Source organism: Rutidosis leptorrhynchoides, chromosome 9 (assembly GCF_046630445.1).
Source record: "Rutidosis leptorrhynchoides isolate AG116_Rl617_1_P2 chromosome 9, CSIRO_AGI_Rlap_v1, whole genome shotgun sequence".
In the NCBI taxonomy this organism is placed as follows: domain Eukaryota; kingdom Viridiplantae; phylum Streptophyta; class Magnoliopsida; order Asterales; family Asteraceae; genus Rutidosis; species Rutidosis leptorrhynchoides.
The window spans coordinates 51,429,810-51,450,549 of NC_092341.1; the positions used below are offsets into that span (position 1 = coordinate 51,429,810).

The 20,740-nt window shown below is 35.8% G+C and overlaps 2 protein-coding genes across 3 annotated transcripts; both read right to left on the bottom strand.

Moving 5' to 3' along the window:
- Window positions 1-5,453: 5,453 nt before the first annotated feature.
- On the bottom strand, window positions 5,454-9,847 carry LOC139865956 (uncharacterized). Of its 2 annotated transcripts, XR_011765178.1 has the most exons (3): window positions 7,414-9,847; window positions 7,140-7,217; window positions 5,454-5,626 (listed from the first exon to the last, which is right to left on the bottom strand). XR_011765178.1 is itself a non-coding variant. In XM_071854077.1 (2 exons), the coding sequence occupies exon 1, from the start codon at window positions 9,839-9,841 to the stop codon at window positions 7,415-7,417; it is 2,427 nt and encodes an 808-aa protein (XP_071710178.1). In that variant the 5' UTR covers window positions 9,842-9,847; the 3' UTR covers window positions 6,828-7,217; window position 7,414. The 2 variants fall into 2 exon arrangements, 1 of the variants encoding a protein (XP_071710178.1); XM_071854077.1 differs by lacking the exon at window positions 5,454-5,626 and having other exon boundaries at window positions 6,828-7,217.
- A 368-nt stretch (window positions 9,848-10,215) lies between these two features.
- Window positions 10,216-10,999, bottom strand: LOC139868041 (uncharacterized). Its single transcript, XM_071856378.1, has 2 exons — window positions 10,894-10,999; window positions 10,216-10,727 (listed from the first exon to the last, which is right to left on the bottom strand). The coding sequence occupies exon 2, from the start codon at window positions 10,708-10,710 to the stop codon at window positions 10,216-10,218; it is 495 nt and encodes a 164-aa protein (XP_071712479.1). The 5' UTR covers window positions 10,711-10,727; window positions 10,894-10,999.
- Window positions 11,000-20,740: the final 9,741 nt, after the last annotated feature.

Below are 20,740 nucleotides of genomic sequence, written 5' to 3' on the forward strand. Positions count from 1 at the left end.
TAACTCGCTTGTTAGCAACAACTTCGCTCGGGAACAGTTTTGGCCCAAGGACTTATGTCCTGATAATAGTCAAAACAACATTTAACTCATTGGTTTTCATGACCTCATAACATTTGTTGGTCAAATGTCGCACGACGATTCAAGTCCTTTACTCGATCTTCCACGATCTTACTTCAACTTGTAACCTCTGAAATACAGATACTCTGTTATCATCAGGAGTTTTACACATTTGTTTAATTGGGCGGTCCTCACGGGATTATGGGCGAATAGAAGTAATGAAATATTTTGTCATGTATACAACTTATAAAATCATATATGTACGTATGGATTCAAATGAATAAATTTACCCTTACCTATTTTGGCTAGTATATACTAAATCATACCTTCAAAATTATTTTAAAACCACTCATTTATTGAGCTGTTTGACTAAGTTAATTTTCTTTATATAAAATGGTACACGTTGTACATGCTTCTAAATTTACTAAGAACTTCGTTCCGTTTATGTTGTCATGTCAAACGTTTAGAGCTTTTTCAAAACTCCTTTGATCGATTTTATCAAATTTTCGCATTACTAGACACGACTACTTAAACTTTACATATGTGTGGGTGATATAACGGCACAAAGATTCCCCTTAGCACGGTAACGTTTAATCATTGGTTTTTGAACTGGTGAACGCGAATATTAGATATGGATCCATAGGGTTTGACATCCCCACTCGGGCTAGTCGCGCTAGCATTTAACGGGTGTTTGATACTTCGAGCACATAGGCACTCGCGAAGTGTACTTTTAGGGGGTATTACTACTACGTTAAGTTAGTTACCGGGTGCTCACGGATAAGCATATACTTTCATACTGTTTTGAATATTAAATCTCGTGGTCTACATTACATTACTGATTACAAACAAACTATAGCTCACCAACATTCGTGTTGACTTTTTAAGCATGTACTTCTCAGGTGCTTAGACGTTGTTGCTTCCGCTGTTAGACTTGCTGTTATAGTCTTGGTGTTATAGACTTGCTGTTACAGACTCGATGTGTTAGACTTTCGCTGTATTGTTTAGAGATGTCTCAATCATGGAACTTTTACTTTGCATTCACAACTTATGTTACATTTTGAACAATGGTTTTGTAATGACCTTTGTGTCACGTACTTATGTTAATGCTTTCTATTCGTAGAAGCACGTTATCTTTGTAAAACATTTGACGTTGGTAAAGACGTCATCTTTTGTAAAACATTTGACGTTGGTAAAGACGTCATCTTTTGTAAAACCTTTGACGTTGGTAAAGACGTCATCTTTTGTAAAACATTTGACGTTGGTAAAAACGTTATCTTTTCATGAATGCAAAACTTGTTTTAAAACAGCGTGTAGTATTATACCGTGTAATGGACCTGTTGTTGACGATTCGTACATGAAGGTTTTGTACTGGGCGTCACACTACTAATGACGAGCATGACTACGAGCATCCGACCTAGTGGACAAAGTTTCTGAATCTGAGCTCGATTATGCCGAAGTTTCATTAACGGAGGCCATCTTGATGGATAATGTAGTTATCGAATGTCGTCCGAAAATGAAATCATGGACGACATGTCGTCCAGAAAGGTAACAAAATGTCGTCTCGAAAATGGGTATTTCTAGTAGCGTAGAGAAGCAACGTGGTGAATGTTAATTCTCATCAGATGAGATGTGTGATGATAGTTGGTTATAGTAACATTTACCGGATGTGTGATGAATGATATTACATTGGTTCTCACTTTTTTCTTTCCTTTCCTTTCATGTGGATCACTCCAATACATATATATATTTTGTTGATTCGGTTAAATTTTTCTGTTGTTTTTTTTTTTTTTTTTTTTAATTCTTTATAGAGCTGATGTAAGTTGGAACTCTTTACTTCACGTTGTAATACCTAACTCTTTACTAGTGGGTCATTTTTATTAATAAGTGTGGCTGTTCTAAAAAAATGGCTATATAATATAATTTGACTTGTCAGAATATTCTTTTTATCTTTTCTAGTGTCTTTGAACTAGATTTGCTCATAATAATTAACTAATTAATTAATTAAAATATTATAATGAAAACAAATTCGCCCATTGACATGTACCAACTTGTATAAAATATATAAATTTGTACTCCGCATGATCGTCTTTGATTAATATTAAACTAGTACGACTAACTTAAGATTCTAAAATAGTGGTTGCAATTGCGTAATTTTAAAGCTTGTGGGAAACATTCTAGGCCCCATCTCGACTATGCCTTGAGATAGTGATCCAAGGGAAGTGAAATAAAAAAGAAAGAGGAAGAAGTAGCGTAATATCATTCAATAATTTAGAGGGTGTTTGTAAAACAAGCATGTTTTTGATCAAAAGTTGTGAAATCACTATACCCGATGTTCACAACACAAGGTTTGCCACTTCTATGTAAAACCAGACTTGATAAAACCGACTTAGGTCTATGTGTTCTGATGCATACTGAAACTTGATCTTGCCAAGACCGAGTTTGGTTGCTTTTTCTGACAAAGATCCTTTAAATGTAATCATGACACTGATTTAATTTCATGGGCATTTTTCTTTCCAATTAACTTTAGGGTCAAAAGCTTCATGCCTCCATTAAAGAAAAACGAAACTGAAATTAGTGTGCTAAACCAAGAGATACTGAAATTAAGTGTGCTAAACCAAGAGATTGGCAGAGAGGTGCTTGCCTTTGCTCGCAAAAAGTGATGACCAGCTTGGAGATTCGAGCAATTGTCAAGGTCGAAAGAAGTTGCACATTTAAAGATCGAAAAAAGTAACCTAACCCGATCTTGACAAGACCGGGTTTCAATATGCGTAAGAAAAGTTGTATAATAGGCTTAAAGTGGTATTGTCAAGTCCGGCTTTATGTACAAGTGGCAAGCCCGATGATGTGAACACCGAGTATACTGGTTTCACAACTTTTGTTCACAAACATACTTGTATTACAAGCACACTCCAAATTCATACCCCTGGCCAAAATATTTCGTAATGACATTTATCATGATGAATGTTAATTAACATTCATCACACTGTTTTCCCTCATCTCATTTTTTTCTTCTCCATGGATCACGTATAGGAGCGTTATTCAGGGAGAAGCAAAAAAAAGCGAAGAGAAGAAATCAACATGAATAATGTTATTTATCATTCCATATGTGTGATGAGTGTTAATACACTAATATATATATATATATATATATATATATATATATATATATATATATATATATATATATATATATATATATATATAGGGGCATGATCAATGGGTAAGTAACCAATCGGGGGGAAGCAAATTTTTTTTTTTTCGTTTTTTTTGGAATTTTTTTTTCCGGCATCAAGATCACACGAAAATATGAACATTTAGAAGAGACACTTCGTGATGAATGTTATTATTTAGGCGGGAAAACGATCGACAAAAATAACATTCAAGATAATATTGTTCGTGAAGAATATGAACGTTTTTTTCATGTTTTGTGAAGTAAAATTTAGCCCGATTTAGAGTTTAGGGTTTAGGGTTTAGGGTTTGGTGTTTTGAGTTTATTCCATAAACCCAAAACACCAAACCCTAAACCCTAAACTCTAAACTCTAAACCGTTCGTGTTAAAAACTCAATCTAAATCCTAAATCTAAACCCTAAACCCTAAATTTCTAAACCCTAATATCTAAACCCTATAAACCCTAATATCTAAACCCTAATATCTAAACCCCAATAGCTAAAACCTCAACATACGCTCGAAAAACACGATAATTATTATATATTACTTCTTTGAGCGTTTTCCCGCCAAAATAAAAACATTTATCACAAAGTGTCTCTACTAAATGTTCATATTTTCATCCCATCTATAATGTTTGTGAACAAAGTTTTTTCAAAAAATGAAGAAAAAAAAAGTTTTTGCTTCCCCCCGCTTCCCCCCGATTGGTTACTTCCCTCTTAATCCTACCACTATATATATATATATATATATATATATATATATATATATATATATATATATATATATATATATATATATATATATATATATATATATATATATATATATATTAGGTTTTTGAGTTGTGCATTGCACGACAAACCATCGTTAAATATTAAATGAGAGTCTCTAAAACAATAAACATTGTGAATTGTCACTTACATAATATGCAAAACATGTTCGATATATATTACTATCTTGTTGGAATGAAGATAGAAGATGCTCGAAGGTCCTAAAGGGGTCGATAACGCTGATGTCATTTCTAATGGTGTTTCGGACCCAAATGAAGATAACATAATTGTTGCGGTAAGATTGGCTCAAATGAAGTAGGAGCAGAATAAAAAGAAAGAAGAATTGTAAAACGTAAAGTAGAATCGAACGATGAAATGACTTTACCAGTATAATTGGACGTAGTGGAAGAAGTTATTGAGATTGCGATGCCCCTCATGCGAATGTTTTTGTAAATTGTGGTATGTCTTGAATAGAGGTGTTTCAAGAGATTTACTTGTTGAAGCTAAACCGAGGACTAGAAAGAAGCCGAACGAGGCTTCCACTTTGAGTACTTATAAGCTTAAAGATCATTTTGATGACTTGGATTATGGGGACGCAATTCAAATCTTGTTTATTGATTCTCAAGATGGAAGAGATTACGGTTCATCGGCATAAGGGAAAGGAAATATGTCTGTGGAGACTTTCACGGCATTCGATGAAATTGACACGTTGGTCGATGAGAGCGTATCAGGCGATGAATCCGCCAATTTGTTATCTTACAAGATAGAGAATCAGTATGGGAAGAATACTATGGAAAAGACGGTTAATGGAAGTTGAAAAAGACGGAGCCTAAAGGTTGATTGGTTAGAGTCATCTCGTGTTGTACGTTAGGTTTCGTTATCCGTTTTTTATCATGTAGTATTCAATTTTATTTAGTCAGTTTGTTTTTAGGGTTTTTCGGGTTGTAAGGGAAGACTCATTTACAGATAATTTCCATTTAGATAGTTGTTTGCTAGGTGTAACCTTCAACGTATTCTCTATTGAGGACATTTTTTTTAAAAGTGACCTCATTTCTATATGAGTTTTCATTATTTTCAAAAAAAAACAAAATATATAACTAGTTTCTTGTATAGCCGAACTACATTTTCTAAAAGTAAACAGAGGTAAAAACATTAGCTTATTGTTTTTACACTTAATTTTGTCATCTCAAGTTATGTGCGAATTATTATCACAAAACACAACATTCAATATCCACATCACAAAATTCAACATTCAAGATCTATATCTCAATTCAACTTGTACAAAAAGTCTCTTTATGAGGCTGTCATGACTCATGAGGTTATCACCTTCTCCCCCAACTTTTTGACTTATAGAAATCGCAGTTTTAGCTATGCCCGATGATGACAAGGGAACATCCTTTTCATCATACGAACTAATTGCCAGTTTTACCATCACCTGTTTAGATGCATGCTGCTAACATAAAAACATGCATCAAAATCAAAATAAGCACATAATTGCTTTATTTTATGCAATACACTTTTCGTATCTTGAATCTAAAGTATCGAGCCAAAAGCAGCTAACCTGATCATAAGACCTTGGTGGCCGAGACCGAAGACGCTCCGTAATACCAGGTGGCGGTATATAAAATGAACCCGGCGTAGTATTTAGTATAATATATCATTAGTGAAAATGAAAACACGTTATTCCAAGATACAACATTTTGACGAATTCACAATCTTGTTATTCCACATAGATTCCCATTTTCAACTTAAACTTTTCAATACAAGATTCAAGTTGATAGCCATGTACTTATCCATCTAACTTTATCTAAAACGCAAAAATGATGAATAGTAACCAACTACGTGCTTAAAACGTTTGTACCCTAAGCTCAAAGGTTGTACCCACATGGAAGCCACAATACAACTTGACAACTTGTTATCCATCTAACACATTAAAAGTAACTGTAGTACCTCAATAAACTAATAAGTGGATCACCCGATCAAGAAATGGCGAAAACGCCACATTATTTAACTGATGTTTCAGATATTTCAGATGAAAACAACAAATGTTCCTAATACTAATCTGCTATTTTTGGGTTCTGCAATTATATTAGTATAGTAGGAACACTTTCACTTATGTGCCTTCAATCAAACAGATGCTTTCTTGTTCAATTTCAATATAGCAGGAACCCTAAAACTAATCCTAAACTAAAACACATGTCATAACAACCAAAGATATCACAGTTAGGTAACTGTAAGCTACTAAGGTAGCTAAGAAGATCCCAAAATTAAACATCCTGACATTTTTGTTAAAAATAAGTATCTCCCAACAGCCATCAGCATCTAAGAAACAGGGTATATTGGTCAAATTTCGCCGAGTTCGTAATAGTCGAAAATTAGTGTAATAAATCATAGTTACCAAAAACTATATATAACGGAGTTACTATAGTTGAATAAAAGTCGCCTATTTTCCAACCTCAACATGAGTAAAATGTAAAGGTAGCTATCAAGAAATTGCTAATTAATATTGTGTATCTAGGTAGTGTTAGTTGATGTCAGATCAAATGGGTAATATGTAAAGGTAAGCTATAAAGAATTTGCAATTCCAATCATAACTGGCACCTCTAGTAAACAATAAGAAATCTTATAATCTTATATATACCTGTTTTGGTTCGACCTGACCCCAACCTCAACATGGAATTAAATGTTAAGATCAATCAACATGTTTTTACCTGACCCGGTGTTTACCTCATAGAAACCAAGTAGAATCCAGCCAAGATTAGCGATTCCAGCCGTTTAAGACGCGCGCACACGCACACGCGCGAGCGCACACGCATATACACAATATATATGACAATCAAACAACTTTTAATACACAATCATCACAACTATCATTATCGTTATGCCTGGCAATCGGGTCGGATTTGGGTCGAACCCAAAAGGGTCAACTTTTGTTAACGGGTCCAAACAGGTCGGGTTGGACCCATATTCAAGACCTGTTGGACCCGCCTCTTTTTATTGGAATTTGTGGATTTAGACCCAATGGACCCATACCTTTTTATTTGTCTAAGACCCATATGGGTCTTAGAGAAACCCATTGGACCCCTTTTATAGAGTTTGGGTTTACTTAGCCAGACATAATTATCATATTCGAGTTTTATGTTACCTCTTTTGGATCACAATTACATCTCAATCTCTGCCTCACTTGGTCACATGCACCTCTTCAAACACTCAGCATGTACCTGTCATCCAAGAAAAAAAATCACAACCCCCAAAAAAAACTGAAATCATCTACAATTCTGCTAACCGCAAAAACATATTTAAGAAAAACAAATTCCAAACACAATCATAACCAGACAAAAGTAGCATCCAAATTAGAGTTTAAACATGCAACAATATCAAATCAAACAGTATACTAACTAAACCCTAATTAAGCACCTCAGATAAACATAGTCAATTCGGGTCTACTGTAAACGTTCTCTCCTTCATCCTCCAACATCGGATAATTAGCCACAATTGCATCCTGAGATCCAGCATAAATCGAATTATAAATCATCCAATAAACTTCTCGAACCTTCCTTGCAGGATGAAACAGTCCCTGCAAACAGTAATTAATCAATACACCTGTACCCAATGCAACTCGCATACCTTCAACAGCTTCCATTACAGAATTTTTCAAATGTGGTGACGTTTCAAATATATTGGGCCATACATAATTCAACAAATGGACCAAAACGTCCTCACAGCCCAAACCCGCAACCCCAAGAGCCATATGCTTAACAACATGAGCAGCAATTTGTCTATGAACCAAATCCCGATCCATTAACGCATCTTCAAGTAATGGAGTCACTGCATATATGTAGTCCTTCGCCATTTCACCAACATACTCGAACATAAAAGATAAAGATTTCAACACACCTGTTTGTACATTCAGCTCGGATACACAATACTCGTTCATTAAACCCGGTAAAACTGTAAAAGGCGAGCAAGTTTCGGCCAAGATTGCGATAACGACACTTGTGCAAACGCGATTTTGCCTCTCGTGCACTTTAAGATTGTTTAAAAGGGTAGCTAAAACATCTTGGGGCCCAATAGCTTTTGCAATGTACCCGAATGTGTTTACAGTGGCCCGCCGAATACCTTTTTTGTGGGCATTTAACATCTCAAGAAGCTGAAAACAGATCTTCATCCACTCGCGCGCAGGAACAAACTCTGCACCACGATCTGCAATACGACCTACAAGATCGATACAATTTTCCTGGACCTTTTCATGACGGTTTTTCAAAATCGGGGTTAAACGTGGAATCAAGTCCTTTATCGGGGGAGTCATTTTAGTCATACCGATAACATTCACAATTGATTTGAGAGCACCCAATATCGATCCCAACACTTCGGGATATTCTTCACCTAAATACTCGTACAACACAATCCCAAGATGCCCAATAAGTTGTTGTTCCTCACACTGTTTCATCACCATTACAATTCTTGAAATCAGATCTGCAGCCTGTTGTCTAACTTCAGCACTTCTGTTGTTTAACCGCCACTTTATAGTACCGCAAATTTGAAAAAGGTACGGCTTTACACGTTGTCCAAGAGAGTTAACAACTGCACCAAACCCGTTGAGCATCACATTGGCATCATCACTAGTTTGCTCTTGGAAGGCATACAGAATACCATCAACAAGAAGCTCTTCTAAACGTGGACCGATATCAGATGCACCCAAATTTGCTACAACTTTCTCGATTGTTTCCATCACCATTCTTCTATACGGTTCACTTTCATCTTTCAAATCTTCAACTAATCTTGACACAATATCATCAACACCAACTTTGTTTGCTATCTCAACAGTTGTCTCAACGAGCTGCTTATAGTTTCTTCGATCCAAAGCCATCCTTCTGACCCAAAAGCTTCTGAAAAACTCTGGAAGGATATTAATCCGAATGTAATCTGCTTCTACACCTTCAGTGCTCACACATTGTTTCACCACTTTAAGCACGATTTTTTTCATTTCTTCATCTGGAGACTGGAACTCACGAATTAGTATAACCATAACTTCCTTGGTAAAGTAGTTGCCATTTTCGGCATCCATTAAAGGAATGATAAATCCAATAGCCTTCAAGAAAGAAGCCAAAACCTTTCCACGTTGAGACCAAATACCGTTCCACAAAGGCACTAGAACCGAGTCAAAGCTCTCAATACCATACGGTGCAGCAGCCTCAGCAAGTGCAGCCAATGAGAGCGCAGTAATGGTTCTAACTTTTCGGTTCTCATCGTTAAGACCATGTTCGATAATCTGCACAAGAGACGTTAAGTGGGGAAGCACTGCACACCCTATCAGTATAGCAATTTGCTGAACGATCTTGATACCGGTATGCCTAGCTTGCCATGATCTCCTACTTTGACAAACAGCTCTTAAAAAAGGTAAAATTGCAGGTACACCAAGTGCTGATGCAACAACACTAAAAGCCCTTGCAGTCGTATTCCTAACGTATTCATCAATGTTATCGAGATCTGGACGCATCGCAGCAATCATGGAAGCTAACCCAACAGCCTTACTGAGATTAGAGATGATTTCTCGACCCTCTACACGAACATAATAGTCTTCATCGATCAACAAAGGTTCTATAACGATTAGAATCTTGTGCACATAAGGTCGAACAAGCTCATCTAACTTGTAAAACACTCTGTCTATAACCTTGACCAGCAAGTGTCTTTCTTGGTCCTCCAAAGTAGGCTGCATAAGCAAAGGTAGAATACAGTTAAACAACGGCCCAGCACCAAATTCACGAGACTTGTTAGTGATCTGTTTCAAAGCTGTTTTTCTCCGTTGAGGAGTACCATTCTTAACCTTAAGCAACAATTTCATGATTTTTCGTTCTTTTTGTTCGTCTGGAGACAAATGCACTTCATCTTCTTCATTCAAAAGGGCACCAAAGTATTGGTAATCCTCCGGCTTCATAAAAAGCATGCCACCTAGCATCTCTTTTGGAACATCAAACTGTTGACCTTTGTTTTCTTCAGGTATCGCGTACAACGGTGTTCCGAATGGAGTTGGGGTCGCAAAAAGCTTCCTTACAGGCGTTCTAATTGGAATGTAACAAGCTGGCGGTTCCATTATCTTATAACCTTCTTCAAAACCCATCGCGTCTAATTCTTCATCTGTTAATGGTCGATTTCTGTCTTCAATATCTTTCTCCCATCTTAACAAACTATACTGATTTGGCGTGATGGCACCATGGTTTAAAGCCCCTGCGATTGGGGTAGCAAGTTCAATCTCGCCAGCAGGGGTGGCACCAGGTGTAATTCCCTCATGACATCAGCATACGTCCTCGTTTCACGTTTCGGAGTCTTATCACCACTCGCAAAAGCATCATGTCTCTCAGGCGAGATAACCTGATTCAACCTCCTCCTCCTCCTGTAATCATCCTCTCTGTCAACAATCCGTTGCGATTTCTTTAACCCTAACGACTCGTCATCGTCATCAGCACCACGCGGCATATCGTTTAACAAAGATCTCGGAGCAGTGTAATAAGGTAGTTTCGTAACAACATCGATATCCATAGCATCAGCATTATCATCCTCATCATTAGCAACAATTTCTCTGTTATAAACCTGAAACCGATTGTTTTCATCATAAATCTCAGTATCGAAAGTAATCGAATTCGAAGCTAATGCTGCTTCCATTATCTTCCTTTCTTCCTGTGTTTTCGCTATTTCAGCATCAATAGAATCCATGTTTACTCTTTATCGCACTGAAAAGGCAAACTCAAAATTTCAAAATCTACGATAAAACCTAATCCGTACCAAAATTAACGGCGGCAATAAAACCTAGATAATAAAGCGATAAGGATATAACATAAAACCTAATCGAAAACCTAATAATTAGACAGCGGACAACAATATAAATCGGAAAGGTACCTAGGGTTTGTGAACCTAAAGATCGTAGCAGCGAAAACGAGAAAACTAGAAGATAGAATTTAGGGGTTTTGTATGTATTTATATACGGTTTTAGTCGGTGTAAATAATGACGTGCGATTCAAGTAGTCACAATAGCGGGGAAAATTTTGTAGTTGACATAAATTAGACGTGGGCGTTTATTGGTTCGGTGTAGTCTATTTAAGTTGTTTAAATTTTGAATTTTTGAGAGCAAAATCGGAACGGAATTAAAAAGCGAATTCGAATGTCAAAATCAAACTGAAACCGAACTGAATTTAAATTTAATTTTTGGTTGGTTTCGAGTAAAATCGAAAACAAACAAAAGTAAAATTATATTAACAGCATCATCCGGCATACAAGTTACAATATTTACATAATTATATGATACGAACTATGATATTGATATATAATCATTATATACAAGTGTTATTTCATAACCACATTCACGTTCAAAAAGCATAGAAAATCTATATATATATATATGAGAATTCAAAGTGCGGACAAAATCTTGATGTCACAATCACATCTATATAGTCATATAAAGCCCTAAAATGATAATGTTATCATTAAGCTAATTACCCTTTAATTTTTGTAATGATGATGTTATAATCTATATCTATATCTATATTTATATCTATCTATCTATATATCTATCTATCTATCTATACTTCTATCTATCTATATCTATACTCTATACTATACATTAAAAGAAAACACTAATTGAGATATATTAATATATCAACTTCTAATCTAGACCACTGTATCTAAAAAAAGACAACCATTACCCCTACCTCATCACCATTAGATCTAATTATAAGCTTATAACTATTTTCAATACCTATTTTTCCCTAAATGTCCTTCGACAAACAAACACGGGCAAGAATTCTGCAATGCAACACCCTTTCATTCAGACAAACCAAAACTCCAAATTAGGGCAAAACTCTCTCTTTTTCGCCTAAACAAATTTTCGCCTAACCAAGGATTCACCATTGTTAATTCATCAATAAGGATTCGCTATTGTTAATTCTATGAAACTTCTTCTTCTCTGTATTCTAATTTTGTAATTGATTCAATCAATAAAACCCTAGCGTTCCAATTTCGAAGCCTTTCTTCAATCTAAACTTTCAGGTTGTATACGCGTGAATCCTCGATTAAATTGAATTCAGGAATCACACAACATTCTGTAGCGAAATTGCGGGTTGAACACTAATGAACAAGGTATTCTTAAATCATCAATTACTACCTTAGTATCGTAATTTGAGTTTATTTGATATGCTATTTTGAATAACCTAAAATAGCGGAATGTTCAACCCACTATTTTTGATCTGCTATTTTCAACCCGCTGTAACGACCTGGCTTTTTCGACTTGATTTTGTGCTTTCACGAATTGCGTATATGTGCGTACTGAGCTAGTTTATGCTCTGGGATCTTATTTAATGATTAATTACTTTCATTAATATCTTACAACGTGCTATTAAGTGTGTAATCACTTAACTTGATCCCCGAATGCTTTTACGACCGTTGATGTCACTTGACGTTTGAAACGAGCTATGTACTTGGTACACGTTTAACTTTGGTCATGATCGGAATATTATGACTACGTAATACTAATTGTTATTTCCTAATAACAATTACTTGAGTTTTTGGATGCTTAATTACGCTTAGTAATTTACTAGAGCACACTAGTTAGTCTTGTTGGACTTTCTTCCTTGTTGGACTTTAGCCCACCCTACTCTAGCTAGTGGACTATTTAATTAGCCCAATTATTAATGGATTATGACCCATTTATATGTAAGACAAATGCCCATTTATTAGAGGAAACATACTAGCATTTTTGCTTACCATTATCCTTAATGTTGCATGAGATCCCAACATAAGCACCAACTTTAGACAACCATTAACCAAAAAGCAAAAGTTGTCCCCCCTTGTCTCCCCCCATACCCACGGCCTAACCACCCCTTTTTCCCCTATAAATACCACACAAACCTCACCCATTTTACACTTGATCTCATTCACAAATTACACACACTTACTCTCTAATTCTCTCTCTAGTCTTTCTCACTCTAAAAAGTGTAAGTTTTAGATTTTCTTCTTCTTCTTCTCTTCTTCATATTCACGACGTCATCATCATCATTTAAAGGATCAAGCTTTTTAGTTTTTGATCTTGTTATATCTTGTAGATTCAAACTTGGGTTTGAATCCTTCAAGAACATGAAAGATTCAAGCTTTCTAGCTTTGAATCTTCATTTACTTGTTAGATCTAGGTTTTATAGCTTATGATTCTTTTATTTTGTTATAAAGATCAAAACTTGTGTTTATGATCTTCATAAAGCTTGGAGATCTAGCCTTTTGCTTTAAGGATCTTCAAGAACATTAAAGATCCAAGCTTTCTAGCTTAGGGTTTCATTATTTTGTTAAAGATCTTAGCTTTTTAGCTTATGGTCTCATTACTTTTACTAGATCTTAGCTTTCTAGCTTATGGTCTCATTAATCTTGTAAAGATCCAAGCTTTCTAGCTTAGGGTTTTCTTAATACTTGAGATCTAAGTTATTATTGTAGATCTCACTTACTTGGAACCTTTTTGTGATTGTTGTGATGATAAAGATCAAGTCTTTATCATCTCACATGATGTAGATGTATAAACTTGTGTAAAAAGGGCAAATGTTGAAGCTTTATTGGATTTATGCAATAAAGAGGCAACCTTGATGTTCAAAACTTGTAGAATGATAGCTTTTACTCTTAGTTGTGTGTTGATGGTTGAAACTTGGTCAAAGTGATGCTAAAACATCAAAGATTTGTACACTTGAAGCTTACACGCATCAAGGATGAGAACCGTGATGAGCATCAAGCACCAAGAAACCCACCGGAGCACTTGTTTGCTATTTTTCGGGGTTTGATCCGACTCCTGGACTTCTGGAAAATTGATTTTCAGATAGTTCTTTTCGAGTAGATGACTTTTCATTTAGGCCTCGCCTAAATCCGATATACGGTTTAGGATTTATAGCCTTCCGAAAGTCACTACGCCTTTGTAACGACGTGCTGAAAATTCTAACCTACTCGCACTTAAACCGTCGCCACGGTCAAACGAAGACAAGTTAGGTTCTGAAACATGGTCAGAGGTTAGAGGACTCACATACGGAGCCATGGCCACTGACTACGCGTCTTTTCAATTTGTATAGAGGTCGTAACAGCTGTCCAAAGTCAGCCTTTTGTTTCGATCTCTATTCTTGTTAAACTTACTTTAGCTTTGATGAATGATGATGATGATGATGATGACACTTAAACTTAATCTATGCACTTTTAAACTTATGGGGACAACATACTGACCTATTGACCTTTGACTTAGGTTGACGACCTTTCGGACCGACTTACTACTTGCATACGTTTCATATCAACTTTTACTGCTTATTCACTGTGAGTTATAGCATCCCTTTACTACTTTTACTATTTTTGGGACTAAGAATACATGCGCTTTTTACGTTTTACATACTAGACACGAGTACTTAAACTTTATATATGTGTGGGTTACAAAACAGCACAAAGATTCCCCTTAGCTCGGTATCGTTTAATCATTGGTTTCCTAACCGTGAACGCGAATCTTAGATATGGATCCATAGGGTTTGACAACCCCACTCGGGCTAGTCGCGCTAGCAGACAATGGGTGTTTAATACTTCGAGGACAAACGCACTCGCCAAGTGCACTTTTAAGGGGTGATATACATACGTTAAGTCTAGTTACCGGGTGCCCACGGTTAAGCATATACTTTTCATACTGATTTAAACTGCTAATTGAAGCACTGAGATCTCATGGTCTACATTACTTTACTGATTACAAACTATAGCTCACCAACATTCGTGTTGACTTTTAAGCGTGTATTTCTCAGGTGCATAGACGTTTTTGTTTCCACTGTTAGACTTGCTGTCTTGGTGTTATAGACTTGCTGTTACGGACCTGCTGTGCTAGATTTTCGCTGCATTACTTAGAGATGTCTCAATCATGGAACTTTTATTTTGCATTCGTAACTTATGTTATTTTCAAGCAATGACTTTGTAACGACCTTTGGGTCACGTACTTATGTTCACGCTTCTATTCATAGGAAGCACGTTATCTTTTGTAAGACGCTATCTTTTTATGAATGCAAAACTGGTTTTCAAACAGCATGTAGTGTTTGACCTTGTAATGATCATGTTGTTGATGAACCGTACACGATGGTTTTGTATGGGGCGTCACATTTGGTATCAGAGCATTGGTTGTAGGGAATTAGGTTGCATTGGTGAGTCTTGACCGAGTCGAGTAGGATTCGCTAATAGGACTAATCTATAACTTGCTTGTTTACCTGTTTCTGCAGAACTGCTGCATGCTACTGTATTATATTACTGCATGTTACTGCTTACTACTACTGCATGCTACTATCTGCTTTTTGCATGATACTTCTGTTGATACTGTTATTATTTCCATACTTTACACTGTTGTAGACAATCTAGGCTGCTGTAGTTACTATGCCTGATTTCGTTCATGCTACATGTTCGCTATTCGCTGCACCGACTTGGAGAATTTATCTTTCCTAGTTTAGATGTTTTTCTGAACCCTTTTCCCACTCGTCTAACCCTAAGGATTAGTATTGTAATCCACCTGTTACTACCGTTCCACTGTTCCAGAGATCGAGACATTACTTCACGCAATCTAGAAGGAGTACCCCTCGGATTACACGCCCACTAAAGTTGATCCTCGGAGGAGGAGATATGTGAGGACTTGTCGGAGTAACCGTACCCCGAGCTCACCCTAACTAGCCACGTACAACGTATGAACATTAGAAGGATGTTCAGTTTCTGCAAGTTGACTCGTATCCCGTACGCTTTCGTGACCGTCACTTATCTCTTTCATTCTTCACCACTACTCGACGATCTAACGACACTTCTGGACTTAGGTCCCTAACGCTCTTAGGCATTGGAGAAGTTGGGAAGGCATCTCCTTTAACAAGGTCATAGTGTCTTCCACTGATGCTCAGCCATACCTGAACCCGAATTGAATTACTACTTGCTACACGTACAACTCGACACGAGACCCAGATTGAATTTCTAGAAATGAAACCTAACGACATTACCTGAACCCGAACATTTTAAAGAAATTTCGGGACATTTAGGCATTGATGCATGACCTATGGAACCTACGCACCCACACCGAGAAACCGTGAGATTAATTATGTAGACTTGGTTTTGAGATAGCATAGGTAAAGCACCGTTAGATGAAATTGAGTAGAACTTGAAGTGATCACATTACATTGACCATATGGAGTGATATTAGAATGAACGTACGATTTAATACAATATAATAACGTCAGGCCAGCGTGATTATATTGAAGTAAATCATGCAGAAGTCCCAATGTTACTATATAAGGAATATGAAGCGATTCAAAGGAAACTTTTGGTAGGAACCACTTGAGTATACGCATTATGGTCTGTTAGAGGTAGGGAAAGAATAACCACTAAGCCCAGATACTGTACAGGAAGGACCTTGATTGCAGAATTGATAACCCGAAAATTCGTTATAGATATAGACACCCTGGACACTTAAGGAAAAAGTTCTCAAATAGGAAATACTTTGGACTTACTTGCGGTAGAGCAATCGTTATCTCAGCTATGGAGACTCGCATAGATCCTGATTTTAGTTAGGGCGCGTTTCTGATGTTATGCGAGGTGTATACGAAATAGTTATATTTTTACTACGAAATACTATTAAATATGATACAATTTTACACAAGTTATTTATTTATTTATAGAGTGGATATACCTAAACCTTGCTACAACACTATAGACAGTGTATCTAATCGTACAGTAGTGTAGTTTTTAGTAAGTCCGGTTCGTTCCGCAGGGAGCTAGCCAAGTTTAACGCTATATTTATTTTAAACTATATTTGTATATATATATATATATATATATATATATATATATATATATATGTAATATTATTATTGTTATAAAAGGGGGATTTTACCGTTTAATGACCGGTTTGTCGATTTTATGTCTTAAGTCGCAATTAAAACCTAATGTAAAATATTAAATATACAAATGACTTAATTTAAAGCGTAAAGTAAATAACTATAATAAAAGTATGATAATTTATAGTGCGATAAATAAAATGACGATAAATAAAATTGCGATAATTAAAAAGTACGATAATTAAAAGTGCGATAAATAAAATGACAGTAAATAAAAGTGCGATGAGATATAAAATAAAGGAATTATGCTTATTTAAACTTCCGTAATCATGATGTTTGACGTGTTGATTTTAGTTTATTGCCATGGGTTAATTGTCCTTTTTCCTGGATTATTCGATATGTCCATACGGTTTTGTCCATAATAGTCCATCAGTCATAAATATAAAGTGCGAGTGTCCTCGTCAAATTAATCTTATATCCGAAGTCAAATATTCCAACTAATTGGGGATTCGAACTGTAACAAGGTCTTAATACTTTGTTTAATGAATACACCAGGTTATCGACTGCGTGTAATCCAAGGTTTTACTACTTTGTTAACAATTACACCAATTACCCTTGAATGTAATCCACCCCTGTTTTAATGAGTCCATTAACTATTAATCCATTTCCGTGTCTGGTAAAATCAATAATAATTTGTATTTATAAATATCCCGCCCACCGTACCCGATTAAGCGTATGTGGTTATTTATAGATACGTCAAATTGTAACCTTTATATTAAATTAACGAGGTATCGTTTAGTTAATATAAAGCCCATTAATAGCCCATAGTCTAATTTCCACAAGTGTCGTTCTTTTGTCCAAACCCCAATTATGGTCCAAAACCCAATTACCCAATCTTAATATTTAGCCCAACATCATGATTACTTCGGCTGCAATAAGCATAATAATAACTTAGCTACAAGACATTAATTTAAAAAGGTTGAACATAACTTACAATGAGTATTAATCGCGTAGTGTTACACGGACAGAATTTCAACTTACAAACTTACAACATTCGCTACCATATCCTTATTATTATTAATCTTAAATTAAAATTAAAATTATAAATATAATTATATATATATTGAAGAGAGTGAGAGATAGATAATATATTGTGTATATAATTCGTCGACCAAACGTTGCAATTTATAGGACTTGGCTTGCTACAGTGCCTCATGCGACTGCATGACATTTACACTACCTGGCCATGCGATCGCATGGCCAGCTGTACCAGCTCACACTGCATTTTAAACGTAGGCTGCTCGTATTTATTTAATATATAATATAATATAATATATATAATTTTATATAATTAATTATATATTATATTATATTCTTGTGCATCGTTGACTTGTAATTTTAGCTCCGTTGAGTTGCGCGTTGATAGTTGGTTCATGTCCCGGTTTCGGATTTTCGAACGTCCTTTCGTACGATTTAATATCTTGTACTTTGCGTTTCGCGGCTCGTACTCTTGTAACTTTTAGACGTTTCCCATCAATAATTTGAACCACTTTGATTGTACTTTGTATTTTTTTTATCGTTTTGGTCGTTTGCGTCTTCAAATTGTCGAATCTGTCTTTTGTCTTCACCTTTTATTATTTAAACGAATATCACTTGTAAATAGAACAATTGCAACTAAAAGCTTGTCTTTCTTGAAGGATAATGCTATGAAATATATGTTCGTTTTTAGCATTATCAAATATTCCCACACTTGAGTGTTGCTTGTCCTCAAGCAATATAGAACTTGAATAAAACTTTACTAGAATCACTTCTTTATTCTTCACACTTTGTACATCAGTGATTTTAATATGGCAGTATGAACAATGATAGTAACGATGTGGTTTACAGTCCCACATGACTATAAAAATTTAGATCCTTTAAGGAAATTGGATCTTTATGAAAACTTTTGATCTTTTGAAAATTTAATCTAGCTTTTACCCTATATAAGTTTTCCAGAATAACCCTTCACCGGTGTTTGCAAATTGTTTTTGTGGGTTTTGTGGGTTTTGTGGGTTTTGTGGGTTTCAGATTTGAAAATTTTAGCTCAAAACTTATGGTTTTGTGTCACCCACTTGCTCACCTTGTATTAGGAAAGCAACACGTCCAGTTTACTTGCTCCGTATATTACCTTTCGGTAAACTACCGTGCGGTTGTAAAGGAAAGCGTTGAACAAGCAACTGTTGAGGCAATGTCCTGTGACATGCTTTTAATTATTGTCTATATCGTGTCGGATGCAATTACTATCCTTTATAGGAGCAATAGTAAAGATCGCCCTATAGTTTTTCGGTCTGGCACAAGGTCCTGTCTTCGACCATTTACTTTAAATTCAACCTCATTTGAATTTATTAACTTTATTGTTCCATATGGAAAAACTCTTTTGACTATGAATGGTCCAGACCATATTGATTTCAATTTTCCAGAAAATAGCTTGAATCGTGAATTGAAAAGAAGGACTCTGTCTCCTTCCTTAAATTCTTTTGAACTTCTGATTCTTTTATCATGCCATTTCTTCGTTCTTTCCTTATAGATTAATGAATTTTCGCATGCTTCATGTCTTAATTCTTCTAATTCGTTTAATTGACTTAATCGTAGAAATCCGGCTTCATGCAAATCAAGATTACATGTCTTCAAAGCCCAAAATGCTTTGTGCTCAATTTCTACTGGAAGGTGACATGTTTTTTTTCTGTAAACAAGTTTAAAAGGTGTGGTACCGATTGGAGTTTTGTAGGCTGTTCCAAAAGCCCAGAGTGCATCCTCCAATTTCATGGACCATTCCTTCGGATTTGATCCTACGGTTTTCTCTAGAATACGTTTTAAAGCTCGGTTGGTATTTTCAACTTGTCCACTTGTTTGTGGATGATAAGCGGTTGAGATTTTATGAGTTACTCCATATCTTTTGAGAACTTTCTCAAGTTGATTATTACAAAAATGAGTACCCCGATCACTTATTAAAGCTTTCGGTGTTCCGAACCTAGCAAAAAGACATTTTAAGAAGTTGACTACAACTCGTGCATCATTAGTTGGCAGAGCTTGTGCTTCCGCCCATTTAGATACATAATCAATAGCAACGAGAATGTAGAGATTATTATGAGATTTTGGAAATGGACCCATAAAGTCAATACCCCAAACGTCAAATACTTCACATACTTGAATGACATTTTGTGGCATTTCATCACGTTGACTTATTTTTCTGGCCCTTTGACAAGCATCACAGGATTTACAAAGAAGGTGTGCGTCTTTGAAAATTATAGGCCAATAGAATCCAGCGTCGTAAACTTTTCTTGCTGTAAGTTGAGGCCCATAATGCCCTCCTGTTGGTCCTGTGTGACAATGGTTTAAGTTTTGACTAGCTTCATCTCCGAATACACATCGGCGTATTATTCCATTGGGACAACTTTTAAACATATGTGGATCTTCCCAAAAATAGTGTTTTATATCACTAAAGAATTTCTTTCGTTTTTGGTACGACAACCCTTTTTCAAGGAATCCACATACTAAGTAGTTTGCATAGTCTGCAAACCATGGAATTTCATTATAATCTATCTTCAATAGATATTCATCAGAAAAGTTATCTTGTATAGCCGATTCATTTAGAACTTCTAATTCAGGATTTTCAAGACGAGAAAGATGATCAGCTGTGAGATTTTCTGCTCCCTTTTTGTATCGGATTTCAATATCAAACTCTTGTAAGAGTAAGATCCAACGGATTAATCGTGGTTTGGCATCTAGTTTCGAAAATAGATATCTAAGAGCAGAATGGTCGGTATAGACCACCGTTTTTGCTAGAACGAGATATGATCGAAATTTGTCAAAAGCAAAGACAATAGCATGGAGTTCTTTTTCAGTAGTCG

Excerpts from the sequence above, each read along its gene's own strand:
- LOC139865956 (XM_071854077.1), bottom strand. The coding sequence starts at position 9,841 with ATGAAATTGTTGCTTAAGGTTAAGAATGGTACTCCTCAACGGAGAAAA.
- LOC139868041 (XM_071856378.1), bottom strand. The coding sequence starts at position 10,710 with ATGGATTCTATTGATGCTGAAATAGCGAAAACACAGGAAGAAAGGAAG.